Genomic DNA, 25365 nt, shown 5'->3' with positions numbered 1-25365 from the left:
GATGTCTTCTTTCAAATGCAGTAGGTAAACGTTCAAATTTTAATCTTCAATTAAAAGAAGCTTCATGCAAAATTTTGATATGCTTTGTTTAAGGAGCCACAGAATTAGAGACAGGAAGTTGCTGAATATAGTGACAAGGGATATAAACGTACTTTGTAGCATAGCGATAATCAAGGCACAGACACAAACAACTCTTGGTATCTCTAGTCTCATCTCCCCTGCAGTCTGATAAGTTGAGTTTGTGTAGTAGAGCTTCTCTTGCAAGAGTTACTGTTGTATCATGGAAGAGACTTCAGAAACCTCAGTTCTGGAGCCTTTAAAATGCTCTGCCCTTTTAATGTACTACTTTTAAAATCATCTAAATGTGAACCGCTGGTTCAATGGTAAGAGATTAAGCATGAGCTTGGAATGCCTCTCTGTAGCTGTTGGTGCACAGAATGTATTTGCAAATCATGATGGCAAATCATAACCTATTCTAAGATCAAGAGTCATTAGACAATTCCATATACTTGGTAACAAGGTAATATGTTCCTTTTAAAATGCCTTCTTTTCTATTTCTTTGGTTTTGTTTTTGGTCTTTTTATAGTTTGTTTTTGCAAGAATTTGTTCCCAAGAAAACTGCTCTGCTGACTTGAGAGTTTCTGGAAAAGTTGCTTTTCCAAAGTAAGTATGGATTTGATTGTATCTAAATTGTTCTTTATTCTCTTGAATGTAAATAAAATGAATTTCCAAAAGTAGACAATGAACTCTCTGAAAAACATTTAGGGAAGAAAACTAAATTTAGTAAAAGAATATTAAAATCATAAATCTTCCTGGAAATGTAGCAGAAATGTACCTAATTGAAGAACTATTCTTGCATAATTAGAAGACTTTACAGCTCATAAACTAGCATCAGTTTGACAAAAGGTACACTTGTATTCCATGCTTCATACATAAGCATGCTAAGAAAATGAGCACAGTGTACATTCAGACGTCATGATCACAGATAAATTGACAATCTCAGTTACTTCTGCAGCTTTTACAAAGATGCTGTGCTTGCACTGCACAAGGAGGATTCTTCAGTTTTCTACTAAGGCCTTTCAATAATAAATGAAGTGGTTCTTTCTGTTCATTTACCTAAGAATATAACCATGTTCAGCTTCATACTGCTGCGATACCAAATAGTTGAGTATTCTGCAAGGTTTAGCCTCTTTTTCTGTTTATGAATTAGCTTTTTAAAAAAATAATTTTGTTTGGTGATTTATTTTTTCCATTTACAGCCCAGTTTTCTTTGAGGTCTCCTTTAATGTTTCAATTTTTCTCATTCCTTCCAAATAGGGATCATGTTTAAATCCTGTAATTATGCAATATCATTAATGGACTTCCAAAATATTTACATAAAATTATTATCTTGAAGGATCTCTGCAACACCAAGCCATTCTTTAAGATATATACTTCTTTTTACCGTCATCTTTAGAAAGTTTGAAGCTGTGTACCCTCATTTGCATTCAACATAGATACTAATGGTTAGATTTTTGAGTTAAATTTTATCTTCACAACCTTTTTCTTTATTCAGTATTGCACTCTGATGTAATAAAATGAGCTGACTTCATGCAAAAATGAAAAAATAGTACCTGTTGTGAATCTCAGGTTGTAAGGTACTTTGTGTGAGACTTGGATTTTCTTGTGTAGTTTATCACTTTTAAGTTTAAAATAAATTGCACTTTAATCAAGATACAAGGTTTATCTCACAGAACATCCTCAAATGACACAAAACAATGACAGCTAACACATAATGCTGATTAATCACACATGGGTGATCCTGAGCACAAGCTCTTTCATCTTCATAGATTTCAGAATAAGATTACTGTATTTTTTCCTACTCTGACATATAGCCTATAGTGTGAGGCTAAAGCCCTTTCATTTTCTTAAGCATTGAAGTTTTTTTGTTTCAATGATCGTAAACTTCTCAGAAGGAAAGATTGTGCAGTGTTTCCATTTGTGCTAAGTGCTTTAAAGATCTAAGAAAGGAAAACAGATTACAATGTACCTGCTTAGCATTAGGTACCAGTAGCAGCTTTTCAGTGTAAATAAATAGGTTAAATATCTTGATAAAGTGTGAAGTATCACCTTAAATTGCATTGTGCCACTGGTATCTCGATTAAAAACTAGTTAGCTGTGAAGCATTAATTTATTTTGTCTAGACAGAACGCATTCATTATCCTTGAACAGCAGAGCAAACATTTTTAGTCTTAAAAGAATGAAATCAAATAGGGGCATTGATGTAATGCTTTACTTACTAGCCTAATTATGAGTCTTCGTGTATACACTATCATGTTTTGTTTAAATTGCTCAGATTTTGGCCTGCTCTGTAAATTTCTAGTCCACATCATGCATTTTTTAATGAAGAATGAAATATGATTACCAGGAAAAAGATCTGGTTCAGCTTTGTTGTTGTCCCAGATGTGCACCTGGTGCTTTTGTGTACTTCTATGTTAAGCTGGGAGGCATCTTTGTGACAGTGTGTTGTTAATGAGCTTGGCTTTAATGCACATAAGAAGACCGAATGGTAAGCATATAATGAGTAAAATAACTTTAAAATTTAACCTAAATTTAATCAAGCTACTGAAATGTTAACATTGTATTTCTCTTTAATTTGCTTTTGTCTTGGAACCTATCTGCTTATGCAGTGCTTTTACCTTCTGTTGCTTGTCTAAGTGCCAGCTTCTTTCCCAAAGGTGTTCAGTGACTAATGCTTTGGTTTCAAGCCAGAATATCTGATAAATGTCTATTTCTAGGCAACGCTTCTACAAGTCTTAATTAAACTTTAATGTCAAGCTGAAGTTTACTTTTAGACCCTCACAGGGTGTCTGTACTTGTTAAGTGATTATAGAACATCCTATGGATCGTAAGATAGGCGTGATCACATACCCTCCTTGTGACTTGTGTCATATTGAGCAGATTTTGAAATAACATCTGAAAATAGTGTAGTAGGAGCATGTTGCTATTCTTTTCTTTAAGAAAAGGCCCTATCCTCTAAAAGCCATAAGCTGGAGATAAAGCCCTTCACATTACTAGCCTCAGGCTTTCAAAGGCATGGTAGTGACCTGACCATCATCTAATTGGTTTTGTTCCTTCAGGTAAGAGGACTAAGTGAACACCTTAATGATTTCCAGCTCAGGCTTTTTCAGAACCAGATGAGATTAACAAAAGGAGCAGGAAAAAAACATTTTTGCATATAAGCAATATATACAATTATTTTTCACTGGTATTGTAATTATTTTATAGGCCTCATGATAAGAAAATGTACCTTGTTGTTGGAAGTACGAAGACTGTGTTGTTGAACATTTCTCTGCACAATGCTGGAGATGATGCATATGAAACTGTCCTCCACATTCAGTTCCCTAAAGGCCTTTATTTCATCCGAGTTCCGGACCTGGTAAGGACAAGAAAATCTGCCAAAGAGTAATCCTTTGATATTCTTATTTCTCAGCCAGATATTTTCCAAATATTGTGATGAATTGTTGAGTGTCTTCAGATACTGAGAATTAACCTCTCACACAAATTCAGAAAGCTGACAAAACTGCTTCTCAAGTTCTTAGGTTTCAACCTTTCTAAACCACAGAATAGGTGTGATTTAATCAATGTAGGTTGCTTTTAAATCATTTCAATAACAAGATATGGTAACAATAGCAAGAAAAATTTGGTTTCTACATATATTTTCATATTTTATTGCAAATTTTGGTCTGATCAGTTTTCCAGTGATCTGAAAAACTCTTTAAATCAGATCTTTTTCAGTCTTATGAATAAGTCACAGATCTCATTGTTTTTCTTTTCTGGCTTCTTAAAATAACTGATCCCGCAGTGTTCTGTGTAAAATGACTACTTAAACACCTCAGTTTCTCTGATTACAAACAAAACTTGAAGTAATGTGATGCATTAATCAATGCGAGGATATGTGAAAGAAGTCTTGAATGGTACAATTATTCTGTATATTTTGTCATGAAAAAACAAACACAATTTTAGTCCATACGTGCAATTTGAAGTGCCTGAAAGTAACAATTTTATTTTAATTTTCCTTAATTTTAGGAAGAAAAACAGATACACTGTGAAGTATTAGACAAAGATATTCATGCAGTGAAACTTGAGTGCAGTGTTGGTTATTTGTATGTAGATCAAAAATCAAAGGTAAGCTTTACCTAAAGTTTCTGCTTTAAAAAACACTCTGAATATGTTAACAGGATTTTCAGGAAAAATAAAAATGTTTTGCAAAATCTTTCACTCACTCCAAACTACTGTTTTTTGTAATGTTACAAAATTACTTAGACCTTAATTTTTATTTAGAAAAAGCAAGAAATTCTAGATGAGCTTAATAAAATATTTTAATTAAAAATGTGTTAAGATACACTGGCATTTAAAAAAGGATTTGGGGGTTGTTTTTTTTCTTCAGCTGGATTTCAGTTTCCCTTTGGATGCAAGCTCTTTCACCAGAGCAGACGACGACCTCAACATCATCATTAATGTTAGCTGGTAAAGTCTTATAAAAATTGCTCACTTAAAATTATGACTGTCTTTTCAAAGCAGAACTGAGGAAACTGAAAAGACTGATTGAAGCACAACTACATGAAAGCACATCCACTACAAAAATCTTTAGAAAAATGGAAATTACAATAAATAAATAAATAAATAAATAATCTCAAAAACAGCTGTTTAAGTAATAAGCAGGTTTATGTATGCCTTTTACAAATCTCTTCTTTTTTAGTTTCTGATGTGTTGTTAACAATAAAATGTTGGAGCTCTTAAGAAGCTGAAAGATGTTTAATATTTGTTTATAGAAATAACGTATAGCATGTGATGATTCATTCTACACTGATTTTTCACTTATGGTTTTTACAGCAAAAATGAAGATGAGCACTTGTTACTGGATAACATGGTAACCGTAGCTGTACCTCTGAAGTATGAGATTGAGTTAAATGCTCACGGGTAAGTCAGCTCTTACTATACCTGCATATCTATAAGACTGTTGTCTTGGATCTGTTCTGAGTTCCCATAGCTTTGAAGCAGAAGTGTGAGGTAGCTGAAAAATCATGGGACTGAGAAGGTACAGCTATCCTGAAGCTTCTAAGTTTCATTTTCTACTATTTTGAGATGAGATATGTATGTTGCTTTGAGCTTGTCTCTTAACTGACTCATATTACTTAAGAACTAGAATATTTTTGGTAGAGTTATTTCTTCAATAAGAAGCATAGCAATACTATTCCATTTTATTTAAACAAAGTTCCCTTGAAAACTGAAGAACTGGGCATGATGATTACTTCAGTTTCTACAAGAAATCTGAAATACACTGTGAACAAAGCACTGAAATTCTGTGTCTTTACAATGTACAGTATCTCACTTGTGTGAGAAACCCCAGTGAAGGACATAATCATGCACACTAAGTCATGAAAGAATTGTGAAAACCTGCACAAACAGGGTCTTACGCACTGAATATGATAAATGAATGCTGATCTACGAACCAAAATAGATATTCTATCAATTAGTAACTGATGCCATCTGTTACTGGAATAATTCTAACAGCGAGTTTTGCAGCTGTATTTTACTTGACTATCCAATTAAATGTCTCAGGAAGAAAACATGAAGATGTATCAGACATATAGCAACTTTCTCTTTGTGCTTTGTTTTCTGGAGCAAATGGTCTGGAGTTCTTGAATATGCAATCAATTTTTGAAAACTTAAGATGGAGATGAAGACAACAGAACTGAAAGCATACTGTTAAGGCAATAAAAGGTGCTTCAGGTGGATGCTGAAGAGAAGAGCAATCATTTCTCACACCATCATTCATTCTGCTCTGTTGAGCATTCTGCCATTTTCAGTGTGAAACTAGACTGTGATATTGTGTGTGCCTCAGATCCCTTGGTTTACAGGGACTGTGTTCTGGGTTTGTTGTGGCACATCCACAGAACATAGTTTTTTGTGAGCTCTTCTGATTTATCTGCCTTAAGTGGAAATAATACAAAGGGAGGTTTCTGTATTCCTGGCTTTACTGAACTAAAACCTTCAGTTATTCTTTTATTGACATCAGCCCTCTAGGACATCTCAGAGAAAAAAGTTATGCTAATGGTATGTATCAAATCTATTAAGTACCTTCTAAACTGTTGTAGGTTTGTAACACCAGCTTCATTTGTTTATGGAACAAATGACAATGAAGCATCAGTTACATGTATGGAGGAGAATATCAACTTCACTTTCCATGTAAGTGCTTTTCTTTGTTACTCTATTATCCTTGGTTTGAAGAGTAATGCTTAGATTTTCAGTGTATATTAAAACATCTGCATGGTCAGTAGGTCTTTTGAAAGTACAAGGGCAAAAAGCAATTTTTAAGCATTAGGTGATGGAAAGTGGTTGTTAATCCCTCTTAGAACACTTTTATTTATTTATTTTTGCCTGGGCAATCTTCCACTGAATGATCAAACAAGAAGAAGCTTACAGAGACAAGATTGAAAGTGGTAAAGCAGTTCTGACTTTCCATTTCTGCCATTAGGAAACACTTTAAAATAAATTGTCTTAGGGTAAGCAAATGAAACTAGGACCTACTTACAAGGGAATCTGTAGGTATCAAGATTTGCCTCCAGTGGATTAAAAATCAGGAGACAGACATAAGTCTCTTACTTTCTTCTGGATGGCAGTACATATAACCTCAGGGCAGTTATCACAAATATGTACTACTTACTCGTTGGGTTCAGAGAAACGAGGTATTCTGCAATCTTGCAGAATGAATCAAGCAGTCTTTATAAACATTAAGGCTCCTAGCAGAATCCAGTTTCATGACAGTGTAACAATGTAGGAGATACTCTGTTCTGTGAAGTTCACATATTCATATACATGTATCTGTTACTTGCATAGCTACCTTGAATCAGAGCTTTAAACATAATGTTCTTCCCCAAAAGGTTATCAATGCAGGACCAAGCATGGCTCCAAATATAAACTTAGAGTTAATGATACCTAATGCTTTTCCACCCCATGACTTCAAATTATTCAATGTCATGGATATCAAGGTAAGCACACGTTATTTAATATTTTACTATATCTATATGAATTCTGTTGAACACTAGAAGCATAGCAGGACTTAGGTACTAAGTATGTATTCAATTTTTATTCCTGTCTTTCAATCCTACCTAATACCTTAGTTCTTAGTAGAGTGCCATTGAGTTCAGTTAATCCATCTGTGCAAAGCCTTTGGCATGTTTTTCTGTTCTGTGTTTTTCAATTCAATCCTGTTATTAAGTACCAGAGTAAAGACTATTATTTATTTTTTCAATATATAAAAAAAAAGAATTTCTGCATTGAACAACTGCTTGAAGACTCTAGCCCATCCATCAGCCTTAGTTATTTCATATCAGAACATTTGTTGTTATGCACAACTTATACTACACAGTCTTTTCTTCATAAAACATTAATATTCATCAGCTAAAAATCATCATCAGCTAAAACAGGGTACAACAGATTCCTTATGTCTACAATGTCTCTGTGTATGCCTACAGTCATTGACTCAAATGAGTACAGAGTAACTCCAAGACCCTTTCTGGCTTACTATATTTTCTTCTCTAAGTGTTCTGTTTAAATCACTGTAACAGGGAAGTATAGAAGTAAGTTAAATATAGTGAAACAGGTTGAATAAGGACTAGGATGATCTTCAGCTCTGTATATTCAAGAAATCTAAAATTAAAAGTTATCTTTTTTTTTTTTTTTTGAGCTTCTTGCTTTTAAGAAATCTGTCTTCTGTCTAATATCTAATACTTAACATCAAGCAGTGATTGTTATTTTTATTTCCAGACAACAGTTGGAGAGTGCTCCTACAATGAATATCCCAGAAATTGTAATGCAGCAGAAAAATCTGAAAACATATTAAAGGATGTTGTCACTTTCTTTTCAAAGCCTGCTAAAAGACAAATGGTAAGATCTATCTTTTAGCATCACTGGGAAATGAATGATTGTATGAATGAGCCTTAAGATAGTGGTATATATTTTATATTATGAGGTTACTAGAGCAGTCTTCCAGGCATTTGTGCTGGGAGCTGTAATATGTTTGACATGGTTGTAAGTGATTTAGTGAAAGAGGTGAGAACTGACAGGGAAAACTTGATTAACTTCTTTCCAATTTTGGAATGGATAAAAATCACCTATGACAAACTGCTGAAGTGTTATGTAACTGAATGAGTGGGCACACTGAACAGCAGATGAAATTTGGTGACAAACTGAGAATTATGCATATAGGAAAAATAGTCTTTACTTATGAGAAGTATACAGATAAACATTCATTGCCTTTTCCAAAAGCAAAAAAGCATCACCAAGCTCTTACTGAGGGATGTACTGAATGCTAAAAATATAAGCGAGTTCCAATAGAGGTTACTGAAGATAATGGAACTGAAAGTCATTGAATATTACTGAATAAACAGAAAAACATTTCTAGCTCAGGCAACTCCCTACTAAATATAGTTGGAAGACTGAGAGAACATCACATGTGCCTGGCCTGTTTAGCTTTATCCCTGTTGGTGTTCAGATACTTGACTGTGTAGGTCAAACCAGAATGGATGTTCCACTGTTACATTTTCAAGAGTTTGTTCTCATTGAAATCTCAGTGTCCTAGAACTGAAGTACAGCTTTAATATTCTCATCTTCAAAGAAACTTGACCTATTTAAATATTTTTATATGAGGTTTTAAGCAAGCACTTTACAGTAATATCAAAGACTTCTCAAGAGTAACCCTGCACTCTTTCAAATGAGGACTTACGCATTGAGGCCTTGGACAAAGAATATAATCGTGTAAAGGCTTGCTTTTCCTTCTTCTTCAGAACTGAGGGTAATAGCGCAAGCTTTCATAGTATGAGTATCCCCTTGCACTGCAGTATTTAAGAAATATTTTTTTATATTTCTGATGCCAGGTATCATAAAGCCACTACCATATCTCATTTCTGAGATTACTGTAAAACCACACATATAACCAATTCATTACAATTGTCATTTTTCTCTAGAAAGAACAATCCTTTAAGGAAAATGACCTGTTGTGCTCTATAGCAATTAGATTGGTGCCCTGTAGTGTTCCTTAATCACCATTGATGAACAGTCCATGGGTTGAGAGTGACAAGTGTCAGCTGAAAGCTACAACCCCTGACCTTTCAAGAACAAACAAGGAGCTTTTGTTTTACTCATTTCCTGAGCGTCTGTAAGTAAGGATATACAGCTGATAAACTCAAGCTTTAATCTTTCCCTCCCCTCTACAGTACTGTATGAAAAATGACAGCCTTTGCTTACAAATACACTGCAAGCTTGGAAACATGGAAAATGGAAAAGAAGCAACCATTCAGTTGCAACTGGAAGCTACTCCTTCACTTTTAGAAATGGTAAGAAATGAATTTTTCATACTTGAGAGGCGTATTTCAAGGCTTACTTGTATTATTCTCTCCATCTAATTTCTAGATAATAAAAGAAGATCCTAAAAGCAGTAGATACATGCTCTTTGTTTTCAGTTCTAGGTTTGAAGGTGATATATGAAAATGCAAACCATGTGAAGATGTGTTGTAGATTATCACTTTAATTTATAGTATATATCACTTTGCATATTCTGGCTGGGTTTTGTGGAATTTAATTCCAACTCATAATTGTGCTTTTCTAAGAAAAGCAGCCTGGATTTAGTGTTGAGTAAAACCCAACCAGGCTTCACTCCAGGTTCTGCTACTAATTTATTTTGTGATTAGAAAAAGGCATAAAAATGCCATGTGTGTTTGTGTGAGATTCTGTTTCTGTAGGCAGCTGTGTTACCATTTTTGTTGGTTAAGAATTAACATGTTGAATTTAAAAAAAAATAAAATAAAATAAATGGGATTTTATGTTGCTGTTAAAATCAGGACGATGCATCTACATTGAAGTTTGAAGTAAGAGCAACAGCCTCACCAGAAAAGAACGCGAAAGTTATTGAACTACAGAAGGACAAGCAAGTTGCATATGTAAGATATTATTTATGATAAAATAGTTACACTAGAAAAGAAAAAGTGTTCTATACAGATTTTTCCATGAGGACAGTATTCATTATTTAAGAATACAATTAATTTTCCCATAATTAGCATCTTTTAGGGAAAAAGAAATAACATTAAACTTATTTTTCACCATTCAGGTCTATTTGGAAGGAGTGCACCACCAAAAGCCAAAATACCATGTCACTGTATCAATTATTGGAATAGGCTTAATAGCTGGAATTACCTTGTTTTTGCTTCTTTCACTTCTATTATGGAAGGTAGGTTTTCAGTATTTCTCCACTATTCTCAGATTAGGAATTCACACTCTTGAAGGATCTCTGGATTCACTAATTCAGCTGAATGGATAAAATAATAATTTATTATCTGTCCTTTCTGAAGGAACATAACTCCTAACATAGTGTGTTTTCAAAAGTACTTATCCATCTTCCTTTGTTTTGTCCTATACATATTCCACATTTTGCATTATTCAATAATATAAACCCCTCCACAAGTTTGCTGTGCCATCTAATGATTTATGTAATTAATTTCATAAAAATTGAATTGTTCTCGTGGAGTGGTGCTCCACATTTCACATCACTTGACACATGATCAGTAATTATCTACGAGATAGTTTCTTGTCAGAATAAAATGATTTAAACTACTACATAAATGCTAAAAAAATCCCATGCACAATCAACTAAGAAAACGATGAAAGAAGAGCTGCTCTATGATGCACTGAAGATATTGTGAGTTACCTCTACACTGCAGGCAGACTTTCTGCATCATTTTTCCTGGGAAGTGTAGAAATGAAACAAATTAAACTGAAATGTCTTATTACCATCTCATATTTTTTAAGAATGCTGAATTTGGTGGACAGTTCAGTCTGCTTGTTCTTACTCCTTATGTCAGGAGGGCAGTACCCTCCCAAAAAGTAAAATAAAATTAAAAAGCAGCTCCTTCTTTTAATTGATGACTACCATTTGATTACTTAGTATGACAAAACAATAACAAATACAATCTGTTCATAAGCACTATAGATAGATATTTTATTTTAGTTACTCTGCTTAGATTTGATGACATACGTAATTTTGGAATCTGTTGGTGTATTTCAGATTGGCTTCTTCAAAAGGCAATACAAACCAGTCCCTCAGGACATGAATAGAAGAGACAGCTGGAGTTTTACAAGTGGGAACAAAGATGACTAGGAGGACAAATAAACCATGTTTTGAAATGGAGAATTTAAGGTTCAGGTTAATTCTCAGGAGAAACACCAGTGAAACAAAAAGTGGTCATGAGCTCACTTGCCCTTACAAAACAACCCTGTGTTTCCTAGATCCGTACTGATGACTACATCTTAATAACGTTCAGTTATTTTTCTAATGTGAAAATGGTAAAACAGTTTCTGTTTTTAAGCCTTACAGTGATATCTGAAATACCATCTCTGGTTTCAAACCGACAGCAAAACACTAAAAATAAAGAGAAGAATAATTACTTACTGGAATGAAGATGTCTGAGAATGTAAAGTGTGAGCAATCCTGGAAAACAAGATCTCAAACATTAGCATGAGTTAATTTTATGCATTTTCAAGTTTCAGTAATCTTTTGATTAGACATTCAAGAAGAAATACTCCCTCAGCCTAGTTTGGCAGTTTTACAAGAGTACATTAGCTTAAACCAACAGAAGGACCATAACTAGAGTGCACAGATGTAGAAAACGACTATCAGAAGTTCTCTCAGGCTTCCAAGTTAACCTCAAAAAGCTTTGGTTTCACAGGCACAGCTCTACAGTATTGGAGATACTTAGTCAGGCAAGCCAGAGCCAGGAAAGATAAAGGTAAATTTACAACAGGGAATTCTGTGTGGTAGCCTGGACATGCAGCACAGAATCCTCTGTCAGCTGTAGAAAGAACAATGTATAGGAGATCATAAGTTGTAGCCATCTGTAACATGGTATTTGCAAAAATGACAGAATTGTTTTGTCCTTTCCTCAAATACCAGCGCCATGATGTTTTGGACTTCTGCAGTGAAATATTTCTATGTGAGGTTTTTTTAAAGCAAATATTTATTTTTATTTATTTGAAGATTATTTTTTTTAATAATACTTAGTCTTTTGTACTATTATTCTTCCAGTATCTGAAAACAGCAGACTTCACACGATGAGAAAACAAACAAATGCACCCCACCACGCCAAAAGCCATCTGTACTGTGCCAAATTTTATCTTTAGATTGTCCACCTGAATGTATGTAAGATGACTTTTGGAGGGCTAGTGTGGGTTCTTGTGAAGTTGTTAGTTAATAATCATCTAAATTGGCATCTACAGAACCAACCAGGTAGAAAGGCAAATGACTGAATAGAAATATGGTTTAAACCACTGATCTGCTACTACAGGAAGTTTCTTCAGCTAGATAAGTTTGCACTGCCACCTAGCTTTGGTGAAATAAATAGTACAGTCCACGAGAAAAAAGAAAACAACAAACCATGACTGCTCCCCAGTACAAATGCAGAATCTACAGTATCATCAGTAACTAAATTGATTCTAACAGCAGTACGTCATAAGGCCATTCTTGCCCTGACTTAACGTCTTTCTGAACTGTAAGGAGAAACAAGTTTAACACATACATACACTTTGAAGCTGTACCGTCATATGAGATTTAGTTCAAAAGCAAAGCATAGTGCCTTCAACAAACACTCTTGCAAATGGTTTGTATTTGGTGCCAGAGAATCTATATTGTCCACATATTATAAAGGCATTGGGGACCATTTTTATAATTTCCATTTGTTTAATTTGATGCCAAAGTTGTGGATCCCTCTAAAGTAAATTCTATCTCAAAAATCTTAGGCAGTGTAAGGACAAATGAATGTGTATGTATTTTAATATAAATATATGTATATCAAAAAGCGTGTGAAGAATGTGAAGAATGAAAGTAATTCTTGTAAGTCTATGAAATATACAAAATGTTCATCTTCCAAATGGCTTTAGTGATTTTTTGCACTTTAACCAAAATGGCTTTGAACATAAATTTGTTTGATATTACAGCATATAAATATACCTCAAATGCTGGGAAAAGCATTAAAATTCTTTTTAGTACAAACAATGCAAAGAAATGAAACTAAAGCATTTTATTTATCTGTGAATTAGTTTACATAAGTCAGTAAATGTGATAATGTTGCCTTGGAATGCTTTCTATTTAGATTTTGTTAACATGTAAATATTGGTTGCCTGTTCTTAAGATATGAAGCAAAAGTCAATTTGCTGTTAGAAACAAGGTTGACAAAAACAGATGTACACTGTCTTAATGGTGGCAAAATTATAAAGCATAACTTGATTTTACTTTACTAAAGAGAACTCCAACAAGTTGAGCACAAATGCTGTTTCTTTTCTAAGTTCTTCTGTTAATGTTCAGTTATGTAATAAAAGCAGTTAAATCTACAACATGTAGCCGGAATATTTTTCTCATACACCTTTAGGATGCTTAGTTTAAATTGCCATAAACATTAAAACATTTGGTGCAACACAGTATTAAGTATAGCAATGTAATAGAGTACTCACTGTGACTCAGAACAAACATCAGCTGAAATTAGAGGATCCCACTGAACATCAGGAAAATCCTATTTCCCATGAAGATAACCCAGAACTGGAACTCAGAGAGGTGCTGTCATCTCCTTGGATGCCTTAAGACCAGTTTGAATTAAGCCCTGAGAAACCAGAGTTGACCTCGTAGCTGGACCACTTGGACCAGGAGACTGGGCAAGGGCCCTGTCAGGGCCCAATTCAGTCTGAAGGATGCTATCACCCTGCTCTGTCAACACTGCCCCAGTGCCAAGCAAAACTGTAGCTGCAATGTTCCTATAGTGATTGCCTTTGAAAGAGGCATTATGTTGTCTATGAATCTGGCTTTTACTGCTGGCCACGTTTGTCCACAGAAACTGCATGAGGTTTCCAACAAGTAACAGCTTGTTCTGAGAACACAAGTAGCCATCTGCAATACTTGCGTAGCTTATTTACCATCAGTAAGAATTTTTCATAAGATTTAAAATAGAGTAAAATATGCTGCTCATGTAAGTGTTACAGATCCCATGTAAAGGGATTTAATGAAAACTTAAAATGACTGGATTTCTCAGTATACTGAACTACTTACAGAACAAAGACCTGGAGCAACCTGTGCCAGCCATGAGACAATGCTGCTTTCACACCATTGTGCATCTGCTTTTTTCATAACAATTCATAGGTGAACAGAACCACATGCTTTGCCCTGTGGCATCGCAGACAAACCCAGCAGGCTGCTACTTTTCATCATCTTTCTGGCTCTTTCTTTGAGAATCCGGTCTTAATCTGCATTAATCTCAAACAGTTGTAGAAAATATTTAAGAAGATACTGAAAAAAAAAATAAACACTTACTTTTAAAATATTTATATCCTTTAAGATAGTTACCAAAATTTGAGTCAGTGACAAAAGGTTATTTATCACAAATTTATTCTCAGCAACAATAAAAATTATAATTAGTACTCCATCAGCTCTACAATACATTAAATAGTTTAATTTCTTATTTTTATTTTACTTTGTACAATGAGTAGTCATTAAAATGCCTTCCAAAGAAACTGCACATTTCCATGTTCTTTTTCATTACTGTTTGACTAAAAACCAATTTGAAAACAAGCAGTAAGGCAGCATTGTAAGTGATACCTACAACTGGAAATACCTGATCTATACTTTGCCACTATTCCTCACTGTGAGCACTATCTTACCTCCTCTCACTAGTTCTGTTTGAACTGAGCTACCTGACAACATGGTAACAAGGGCAAACTCAAAAATACTTTGTATTAAATATACTGCAGAAGCTTGAATAATCTTAAAGATAACAAAATCTTTCCGTTTATTCTGATAGATCATTTCAGAACCCATGATTTATTAAAGAAATCAGCAAAATCATTTTTTCTTCTTAAGCCTCATTAACTTTTTTCCACAGTCATATATAACTTGATAAAATTTTTAAACCAGAAATATAATAAAAATCCTTTTTATTACAACCGAGTTCATTGAGTGCAAGAATTGGACATTAGAAAGAAAAGCAATCAGGTGTAACAAGGACTCATACAGAACATTCAGTGTGTTCCTTCTATATGCAGTTGCATGTTGCTTTGGAACTCTCCAGATCATCTGTGTTCACTCCATAGAGATTAATGAGTTGAGGATGCACCCTGTGAAGTGAGGAAGTCAAACTATCAGTTCCATCAAGTTCTGCAATGTGTGACTTTCTTTTTTCTTTTATTTTTAAACAAATATACATAAAGTGCTATATGGAATAAAATAACATGAATTACATTTTGTCATCTCCTACAAGGTCATCTCTAGAAGTATATTATTTTCTCAGTCACCATATAATGAAATCAGTCTTCTATAGCTCAGACTACATTGCTCTGACCCTGTGCACACTGCAGAAAAAAAAAAAAGCCATCTTACATTCATTTCTATTGCTAATCCTCCAATTTCTCTGTGTATTAATTAATATTCTTTCTTTGATCCTATGTATGGTCACTATTCTCAAGCACCACCAAGCTTCCCACAGTTGAACAGCTATGTTTTTTATTAAGGTTACAAACAGGGCTTTCCAAGCATACCCAAATAAGTCCTCCCAGACTCACTGAACTTCACATTCACCTGTCCTACCAAACAGAAGGGTTAAGTGAAAAAGGGCTGAAAGGGCAGAAGAGGAGCTGGAAGGCTATAGGGGCCATAAACCTTTCTAGAAATGTGCACAAGGCAAAGTGGCAGAGAGCCTGCACAGCAGGAAACAAAAATATTATTCTTACATTATTTACAACACTCATTTTTGGTATATTTGTATACATACATTTAAGATTGAAATACTAATCTACTACAGGGATATCGTCCATACACATAATACTCAGCCTTACCGAACATGAACTTCCGATGCTTCTACTAAGTCCCCATCTATATTCCAAGGGTAGTTTTCATCTACAGCAGTAGCATTCAAATCTGTATTTTCTTTGGCATCAAGCCCACTTTTGATTCTCGGTTGCACTTTTACTTCTTGAACTGTGTATGTCTCAACAAAAGGAAAACTGAACTAAACCAAACACAGGCATATGTTAAACAAAGATGAAAGCTATAGGTGATACTTTGCAACAACCTGGATATCATGACATTAAAAAGTTTGGGGATGTTTTTGCTTCTTAATTGTATGAGAACCCTTACCTCTATAGGTGAACACATCAGACACTATACATTCTAAGTAGCATTTATGCATTACTTTCTCTTTTTTATCCTAAATAATGTCTTGGGGGAAGGAAAAAAAAAAAAAAAAAGATAAAAAAAAGGGTGCATTGTTCCACTTGCATTCTTATATCAGACTTGCTCAATTTACACACGAGATGGTATATTTTTCACATGCCAAAATGGCATATGCTCTCTAAATACATTAAAATTCATGGAATTTTTTTTTTCATATCATTTGTTCATCACTGCCAGTGATCCTGTCCTCAAGTCTCAAGTGAGGCTCTAACATCTAACCATAATTTTTAACAATAAGGGCAGAGAAAAGCAAAGCCTTCTTCCTCCAATAACTACAAGGTAATTGGAAAACACAAACTGTTTCCTAGAAGCATCTGTTAGTGCTGTCACATGGAACATCCACCACCTCTGTGACAAACTCTGACTGCTCAAAGTTTATCTAATCCGAGCCTGGACCTATCTGTAAAGTGAATTTGCATAACCCTGAAATGTTTGAATGACTACCATGATTTTGAAGCTACACAGGGGTATTTAGTATGACATTTATGTTTATATGCTTCATTTTTCCTTAAGAATATATATATAAATATATATATATTTATTTATTTATATATATTTATATATGACCACAGCTTTGATGTACAGTTCTATAAATATTCATTACTCAATGGAACATATATCTGCTAAAATCAGTGGTCATAATCTAATGCTGTCAGCATAAGGTTCAGCAATCTGTAGATGTTACAGACTTCACCTTTTTCTTACAGAGGTGCATGATGTCCCTGAGTCTGCGCTCTTGATCTCTTACAAAGGATTTAAATACAGCATGCATTTTTTCTATTGTGCTGGAAAGGCTTTATTCCCATAAATCAATGGTACTTCAAAAATACAGTTTAAACCACAACAGATGGGCTGAAATAGGCTAATCGGTATTAGTCTGGTGATTTAAGAAAAAAAAAAAAAAATCAGATAAAAAGGGGGCTAATGTATTCTGACAGGAAGCTAAGTCTCCTTATGAGGATGCTAACATTAACTCTTCCAGCATGTCTACTTCCATGATTAACTGTTCTTTTTATAATCACTAGAATGAAATTAACAGTACCTGATTTTTCACACTGGCATATCTTTTCAGGTGTTTTATAAACTCAGTTCGGGAGGTATTCTGCACAACAATCAGAGCCATGCTTCCATTATTTAACCTGAAAAGCAGGCAGACTTAGTTCCCCAAAGTAAACACATTATTAGAAATCTAACAGGCTTTTAGGTGTCAGAGTACATTAAAAAATAGTTATAATTTAGATATATACTTTTTAACAAAACAAAATAAAAAATCCACAACTTTATAGATTAAATTGATGCAGTTGAAGTTATCTAGCATCCCTATATCTATAACATACACTGTAGTAAAGATATATTACTTCTCTTTCAATGGCTATAATTTATTAAACAGTATGCACGCTTAAATAAAAATGCTTTCCTACTTAACAGCAGAATTCTTAAACATCACTAATTTGTTTTTACATTTTCTCCCCAACAAAGTATAATGATTACCAGAAATGTTGTGTTTAACTGCTCCCATGACGTGTGCCTATATACCACCCAGTGCAGTTAGACTCATTCAGCTACACTATTAACACTTCAGCCACCTTAATGAAAATCCTAATCTTAACTATGCTGCTATTCAAACCCTCTTTGAAATTCTTGGAAGAGTTCTACATTTAACATGTTTCACACAGAATGAATAACTTAAGAACTGAAGGGAATCTTGCATAAAAGTGTACATTAGAGGTTAATCAAGAAGAGATCCTACAGTGCAGATACTAAATGGCACTAGTAACCTACTTGCACTGATATTTAGCACTTCTAAATTTGGGTCTAACAAGGAGCTAGTACTACTTCACAGGCTCCTTAATGCAGCTGTATCTTGTCACAGAAACTAGCTGCCTGAATGTCAATAGAACCATTCCTAAGTCTCATTCAAGTTACAGAGAGAAAACAACTTTCAAAAAGTGTACGTGGCTTTCAAAAAGTCACATAGCATAGCATTATTTTACTGATTCATAAAACAATTTTTTTTTCAGTGAAATTGATACAGTTGCATCCTTATCCTATTTTTACTAGAAAAGACATAGCAGGTTACTGGAGAATGCACTCCATATTACAGCATTTTGTTTTCTGAGATGATTAAGAATTCTCTTTAATTCTTTTGAAAGTCCAGTCTGCACTGAAGCATGACATGCTGCAGATAAAGGCTTGTATAAATAAAGTTGCAATTGTCAAAGCATTCGTTCATCTTCAAATGTCTTCACACAGAAAAATAAAATAAAATAAAATAAAATAAAGAAAAAAATATATATATATATATATATATATATAATAAAATCTCATGAGAAAAAACAGATCAGAGTGAAGAAAGCTAGATGTACTTAGCTGACACTACCACAATGGATCTTGCATTTCAAGAAAACCGTGCAACATTTGTTTCACATGTTGAAAAGCTCTATAGTCAAGATATTATTGACTATGAGAAATGGAACAACTGTCTGAAACAGTTACACTTCCCACCCTGCCATATGACTTCATCCCTACGAAAATATTTAAGAAAGAGCAGAAATGGTATATAAGATAGGTGGATCCACTAAGCAACTCTGCTGAAGGAGAAACAGGCTCATTCAAACTTGTAATAATTGCATGGAATTGTCTTAAAATTCTGCATCACTGAGGAGCAGGTGTCATAACAGATGGAAAGAAAAAGCAAAGTTAAAAAAGACTATTCAGTTCTTGTCAGAAGGTTTCTGCTGACTGGAATATAACACTAAATTCTGAACAGAGATAGTTTTCCTAAGCTTTCCTAGAAGGGAAAAGCAGCAAAGCAGTACCTTAACATACTTCAACAGGACTAAGAAAAATTCTCCATAATATCTTTATCAAACATTCATTTCTAAGTCATTTTCAATGAGGCAAATCCTACCAGATCAGCAAGTAATTTGGAAGATAAATATCTGACCAGTCCTAAGACATATGCATTTTCACTAAAGGTAATTAAACAAATCAGACTCATTCCATAATTTTTATGAGTAGTAATGTATATGTAGCAATCTATAATGCACAAAAAAGTTTCTGAATTCTTATTTGAGTGCTGTATTTCACATACAACTGTGAAATTCATACTTGCTATTATTCTGCTTAATTGTTTACAGAACATATCAGCTACAAAGATTCATCACCCAATAGCTGTTTGAGCACAAGAAAACACGCTCTCAACATTGAGCCAAGGCAAACTGAATCAGTGTCAACAACCAGATTACATACACATTTATTTTCAAAAGCCCTAAATATAAAACAGCATTTCCTAAACTTGGCAAAAAAAAAATAAGGCAAAAAGCAAGTATGAATTTCAATTATTGACAGAAGGACTCATATTTCACTGCTCCTGACTCTAAAGCAGAAGACAAATTGTGCCTTTATACTTGAAAAAGTAAAGAGAAATCTAAGAATGAAGTTTCTACATATAGCCAGAACCTACAGCAGACAACTGCTCGATGACTACTACTTAACTTGGACTTGCCAACTAATTTAATCACAGCAATTATCTACTCATTATTCTAGTTAGACTACTTGACCTTATTTGCCTGATCCTAAAACTGATTACAACTCCTGGGATTATCAAGTCTGCTGCAGTCCACACTCCCTCCCTTGCTACATAGTCTAGACTACCTAAACACAGCCTTGTATTCTTGGAAAAGCTCAGGTCTTAAGGTAAGATGTCAGAATTTATAGATGTGACTAATTCTTTAAACCTCTACTGACCTCGTATTAGGTGCCAAGCCTCTTGGTGCCATTGAACACAGACAAGGGATTGCCATAATGCTCACGTTCAGGAAGTCACCCTGAATTTTGTGCCATTGATCCTTACTACCTAAATATAACAGAGTAATTCATATTACTCCAATTTAACCACTCACAGTTCATTTTTAAATAATCATAAAAGCTAAGGCTCACCTTTTTTTTTGTTTTTCCCTTTCTTCTTTCTAGAAGGGTGAAAACATGTAGAAAAAATATTTTAAAATAAGTTTATCACATATAAATAACATTTCTTTGGAAAGAAAAAAAAACAGTGTTTCATTGGACAACAGAAATAATGGAATTGAACAACACAGGAATATTAAGAGAAAGTCTGTTTTGTAATAAACCCTCTGTAGTCTCACAGACAGAGAGGGACTATTTTACAAATTGTAAAAGTTCATGATTGTCAAAATAATTTCTTTCTTTCTTTTTTTTTTTTTTTTAAGATTTTGTTTAACCTGATGATTAAATTTGAACAAAATACAGAATTTGCACAATTTCCCCTTCATCAGTATATACTTTCTTACAACTGGGATTGTTTGACTCAGTTTTACTTACCCGCCATTCTCACAAGAGTCTTCCTGTGGAATTTGTAGAGGTAGAAATGATAATTCACATTTCTCTGTCCTGGAAAAGTATTTATATTTAGTGTAATATTTACTGTAATCCAATTTTCTGACTGCTAGACAAACTTTTATTCAAATTAAAGTGATTTTAAGGAGATGCTGAATATAACAAATTTAGCAACCAACAGATGATAAGACAGCTGAACTACTGTTGTCTATATTTTACCATATTCATTATTGCATATTTCTCAAGAAAATGAGAAATAGTAGAAAAATGCAACAACTTATGGCATACTTGAGATCTGCCAGTGTTTTGACGAAAGCAAAATCCCTTCGCTGACTTGAGGGCATCCAACGGTGCTTTTCAGCCAAAGCTAGAGTCCTTGCACCAAAACCAAACATAGCTGAGAACCCAAAACGCAAAAGCCTGCTTGGAGTACTGAACGTACAGGCATCTACTGGTTGGATATGACCTGAAAAATCAAAGACAAAGATCAGAAATTACAATTACCATCAAATCAAATATAACTTACTATTTCCTTTTCACCTGATTTAAATTAAAGACTTGCAGAACCTCCTCTCCTTAGGAAGTCAAGTTTTTAGGAAGTCAAGTTTTACTAACGGAAATTGGAATCAGTTCAGATACAATCAAGACTGAGAAGTACTCATTTCAGAGAACAATGTTCAGGAAGCTTCAAAATGTCAAAATGTTTATGGCAAAAATCCATCCAACCCGTCAGGCAGCACACAGTGTGACTTTCAATTACTATACAGAGAAAATGTGCAGTTGCTATGTAAACACATTTGAAACCTGTATTTAAGAGCCCCTGAACTTCTCCAGTGAAGTGTTTCACCATTACAAGCAATTGGTGAAATGGTCACAAATGTTTCAGATTTTGTGTATAAACTGTAAGCTTTACTACCTAGGAAAAGGAATCTTCCACTGCTGACTGCAAGGTCTAGAAAAAAACATGTTCAGGATGAAGCTTCCTTACCCACTATTCTCTTTTTGTAAAATGTTACACATATTTATATATATATATAAAATGTATCCTAAAAAAAAAAAAGTTTAGGTGAAACACTGACCTTGTTCAGCTAAGCATTTCCTACTTCCTAAGTCCTGGAAATAGGGTTTGCACAGGCAAGCTAGTTGTTCCTCTTAGCATAATCAGATTTTCACGTATAAAACCCCATTTGTTGTGCAGATCAGACTGAATGGCAAGTAGTGCAGTTTTTCTAAGAAAGCCTTCTTATGGAAACTGTTGTGTGGTGTTTTTGTTTTGTATTTAAAGCAATGTACACAGAACTAAACAATACTTTCTCAGACATATGACAATACTTTCCTGAAAAGCCCAATCCTACCCACTTTCTCAAGCAGGAAGTACTGCATAGTGTTTCCTATTGTCACCATCAGGTGCACTAAATTAATCAGATGAGTTTGCAACCAACCAACACCTAATAACACACAGAATAACACAGTTCACGCTATGTAGTCCAGAAAATGTTACTCTTTGCAATAAAAGAAAATCAGCAAGAGGAAATGAATGCTAGAATTGACATTATTCTATGGCAAGTCTTTGTTACCAGAAGATGAGCCTTTGTTAATAAGCTACACGCAAAGAATATTCCATACTCCATAAATCAGGACAGAATCATTTGGACATAAAAGTCTTACAGAATAGTTTATGGTGCTGTAGCATAACACTAGGTGTTTGTTAACCAATTGGCTAAGGCAAATCTCTAAGCACTGCTTCACTATGTAAAAACTGACACTGTGTTTATTAGTATTTACCCATTATGATGTGCAGCGTTGCAGTCACTGCATGTTTGATACCATAGAGGGTGTAGGCCAAAATATTAGTAGTACCTGCAAAAGTAAACACAAACTATTGTAAATAAGATGGAGAATAGCAAGAAGTATATATTTATGGCATGTACATTACATTTTTAGAAAAGGAAACCAAGATGCTTGTTACATTTTCAAAGGAAAAGAAACCCCCTACACAAATTATTCAATCCCAGTAACAGCAAAACGCTGAATAGCACAAATTTGAAGCATACAACATTCCAGAGATCTACAAAATCCACTCTGTACATTCAATGATAACATACCATAAAATCTGAAGGCAAATATTTGCCTTTCTCGTTGCTGCTTTTAACCTATCTCCCTTACAAATACTTTCTTTTTATACAGAAGTGTGACACTGGGGAAAACTATACTACTTTGATTGGTCTGCCTACTGGTACATCTAGGGAATGCTGCTTTGTTGTGGTTGGGTTTTGTTGTTGTTGTTTTGGTTTGTGGGGTGTTTTTTTTTTTTTTTGGTTGGTTGGTTGGTTGTTTTTTTTTAAGCTAAAAAAAACAATAAAACAATATGATATCAGGCCACTGCAAACACCAAGTTTCCCAGACAAAATTCTACAAGACCTAGTCAGAATGCTGCTTTCCCCTTGCAGACTGTATCTTAGATTCTTAGGAGTAGCAGCAGATATTTTTTATTACAGCATGTCAGTTTTATGTATAAGGAGAACATCAAAGACTGAAAAACAGCTTTTGTTAGCCAAGTAGCAAGGCCAAAAGATTCCATTTTGCACAACTAGAACACCAGGGCCTGAAGCCAAGCAGAGAGAATATTGAGCTTCTTTATAGCACTGAGTAAGGCATGAGTAATTCAAGAACAGATTAATTCAAATTACAAAAATTGCAAATGATCAATTTAGAACCTAACATCCCATAAAGGAATAAGTTCACTTACTTGAATTTTCAAATCATTTTCTTGTTGCTTGAATTATTTAATATGCTACAGCAGCAATAGACAACTCTGGTTGATAAATTTGCCTTCAATTTTATGGATGCATTTAAATTCCTCTGTCAACAGTGGGGAGAGAGAAGCAAGGAAAGGGAAGAGATCATCATATTTCAAATAAGAGGCACTCACTATCTCAATAAGCACTTTAAAAACATTATATACCAGACTGAAAAATTATGTTCATCTCAAAGGTTTGCAATCTTTGATGTCACTTCAGTGGTAGAAAATCGCACCAAATACAGCAAGACTGATGTACATAGTTCTGTAGCTCTAAAGGCATCTTGCCATTCTTATTCAGTAGTACATGCTTTGATATTTTGTTTTCCCAGTAATTTCTCTGAATAAGAAGCATCTCACAGGGGATGTGTTAGGTCACCTTAGTCTCTGGAAGCAACCAGAGTACTCAGAGCCTCATGGAAAGCCTTCACAATGTCAGAGAGAGAAGCTCTGAGTAAGGGCCTCAGGGTAAGGTGAGTGAGTAAATGAGGCACATACATCAACATAACAGATATTTTTTGAAGTTTTCTTCGACTACAACTGAGGATGTAATCTGATTATGTGCAGTTTTATTCACTGAACAATTCAAACAGAAATGTAATTTAATTCACATATTTCTCAGAGTTTTGAGGTGACTATAATACTAGTTTATTTTTCCTTTTCCTAAAGAATATATTTAAATATGCCCAGCAAATTGGGATTATGAAGCACTTTGAGAGAAGAAGAAACCAAGAATTTCAATCTTAGCTTTCTTAGCTTTTTTTTTTTTTTCCTCTCAAAGAATTTTTCTCTACATACAGTACAGGGAAGTGTATTTTATTACGTAAACTACAATGTAAGTAATCTCCAACAATTTGTACCCAATAACTCAATGAAAAGCGATTTGAACTTTTCATTCGGTACAAAAGCAAAGGCAAAGTTGTAACTCTAGATGCAGTTTAATATTCAAATCAGCAATGTTTATCACTTCAATGAACATATAATATAGTTCCATAGAGAAAATTTGGGGGTAAAAAGAGAAGTTTGACCTAAAATGTTACTCTTCAGAGAACTGTACAAGTCCGTGCTTACAGCATTACATGTTTGAATGATTTCCAACATTTAGACTCTAGATTCAACCATTTCTGTTTAGTCAGTGAAGCTCAAATAGAAGGTCAAAGCATTCAGAGATATTTCCTTGGATCATTTTTTTGTTTTTGAAAGTGTATATGACATTTGTGGAAGCCACTTTTTGAGAGGAAAAAAAAATAAAAAAAAATGCACTTTCTAATTGGGATAAAAACAAAGGAAATCACCCCAAAGCAGCAGATCTTTCCAAGTTATGCAAAGTTATTCTGATAAATATAGAGTTTCTATGTCATTGAAGATCAAGCTAACAGAAGGGCACATGGTAGAATAAACTTCAGAAGATTGGTTTTGTACCTCTTGAGCTGGAATTCTTCATTTAAGTAAGAGTAATTCATCAATACATATGGCAGCAAGATAACAAATGGCCAGGGCTGAAATCAATACCAATTTTCATGCTGACTTTAATGAGAGTTAAATCTCATTCCTACTAAACAGAATAGCACAGATAATTGCATTCTTGTCTTAAATCTGTGGAACTCATTAAAATATGCAGAAGTAAACAAGCCAAAACCCCACTGCTCCTGACTACTGAGAAAGCAAGCTCTGCCTGTGTTCAAAAATGTAAGTACTGCATGCAACTAAGCCCTTCCATGAGCTACAGATCCTGAATGTTCATAGTTGAGCAGTAGGAAAAACCAACACCTTTTCCAAAAATAACCCTTAATACACACCTAGCAGCATTTTGACCCTAAAATTGATTGAATTAAGCATCCCCTTATCTAGGTCCTGTACAAAGAAGATGACACAAAGAAAGCTTATACCAACAAAGAGA

General features: G+C 34.2%; 2 protein-coding genes and 1 long non-coding RNA gene across 3 annotated transcripts in view; 1 reads left to right on the top strand and 2 right to left on the bottom strand.

The window, feature by feature from the left end:
- Positions 1 to 11527, bottom strand: part of LOC107316606 — a 39376-nt gene extending 27849 nt beyond the window's left edge. Inside the window, exons 1-3 of the long non-coding RNA XR_001556467.2 lie at positions 11489 to 11527; positions 10237 to 10348; positions 3290 to 3415 (exon numbers count right to left, since the gene is read on the bottom strand). This is a non-coding gene — a long non-coding RNA (uncharacterized LOC107316606). The remainder of the gene's footprint in view (positions 1 to 3289; positions 3416 to 10236; positions 10349 to 11488) is intronic.
- ITGA4 (integrin subunit alpha 4) overlaps positions 1 to 13422 on the top strand; it is a 37042-nt gene extending 23620 nt beyond the window's left edge. Inside the window, exons 17-28 of the mRNA XM_015868322.2 lie at positions 587 to 663; positions 3268 to 3418; positions 4069 to 4167; positions 4430 to 4509; positions 4876 to 4962; positions 6141 to 6231; positions 6927 to 7034; positions 7813 to 7932; positions 9261 to 9380; positions 9885 to 9983; positions 10151 to 10270; positions 11105 to 13422. Of these exons, the coding sequence (XP_015723808.1) occupies positions 587 to 663; positions 3268 to 3418; positions 4069 to 4167; positions 4430 to 4509; positions 4876 to 4962; positions 6141 to 6231; positions 6927 to 7034; positions 7813 to 7932; positions 9261 to 9380; positions 9885 to 9983; positions 10151 to 10270; positions 11105 to 11197 (1245 nt within the window). The 3' untranslated portion in view covers positions 11198 to 13422. The remainder of the gene's footprint in view (positions 1 to 586; positions 664 to 3267; positions 3419 to 4068; positions 4168 to 4429; positions 4510 to 4875; positions 4963 to 6140; positions 6232 to 6926; positions 7035 to 7812; positions 7933 to 9260; positions 9381 to 9884; positions 9984 to 10150; positions 10271 to 11104) is intronic.
- Positions 13423 to 14450: 1028 nt separating this feature from the next.
- The window catches only part of CERKL (ceramide kinase like), a 48019-nt gene continuing 37104 nt past the window's right edge, over positions 14451 to 25365 (bottom strand). The window contains exons 6-13 of the mRNA XM_015868324.2: positions 22451 to 22525; positions 20954 to 21131; positions 20651 to 20719; positions 20249 to 20277; positions 20057 to 20165; positions 17349 to 17445; positions 15910 to 16082; positions 14451 to 15192 (exon numbers count right to left, since the gene is read on the bottom strand). Of these exons, the coding sequence (XP_015723810.1) occupies positions 15111 to 15192; positions 15910 to 16082; positions 17349 to 17445; positions 20057 to 20165; positions 20249 to 20277; positions 20651 to 20719; positions 20954 to 21131; positions 22451 to 22525 (812 nt within the window). The 3' untranslated portion in view covers positions 14451 to 15110. The remainder of the gene's footprint in view (positions 15193 to 15909; positions 16083 to 17348; positions 17446 to 20056; positions 20166 to 20248; positions 20278 to 20650; positions 20720 to 20953; positions 21132 to 22450; positions 22526 to 25365) is intronic.

This window comes from Coturnix japonica, chromosome 7, assembly GCF_001577835.2.
Source record: "Coturnix japonica isolate 7356 chromosome 7, Coturnix japonica 2.1, whole genome shotgun sequence".
NCBI classification, from domain to species: Eukaryota; Metazoa; Chordata; class Aves; order Galliformes; family Phasianidae; genus Coturnix; species Coturnix japonica.
Note: the sequence above shows the minus strand (reverse complement) of the source record. Positions and strands in the feature narration are given on the sequence as shown.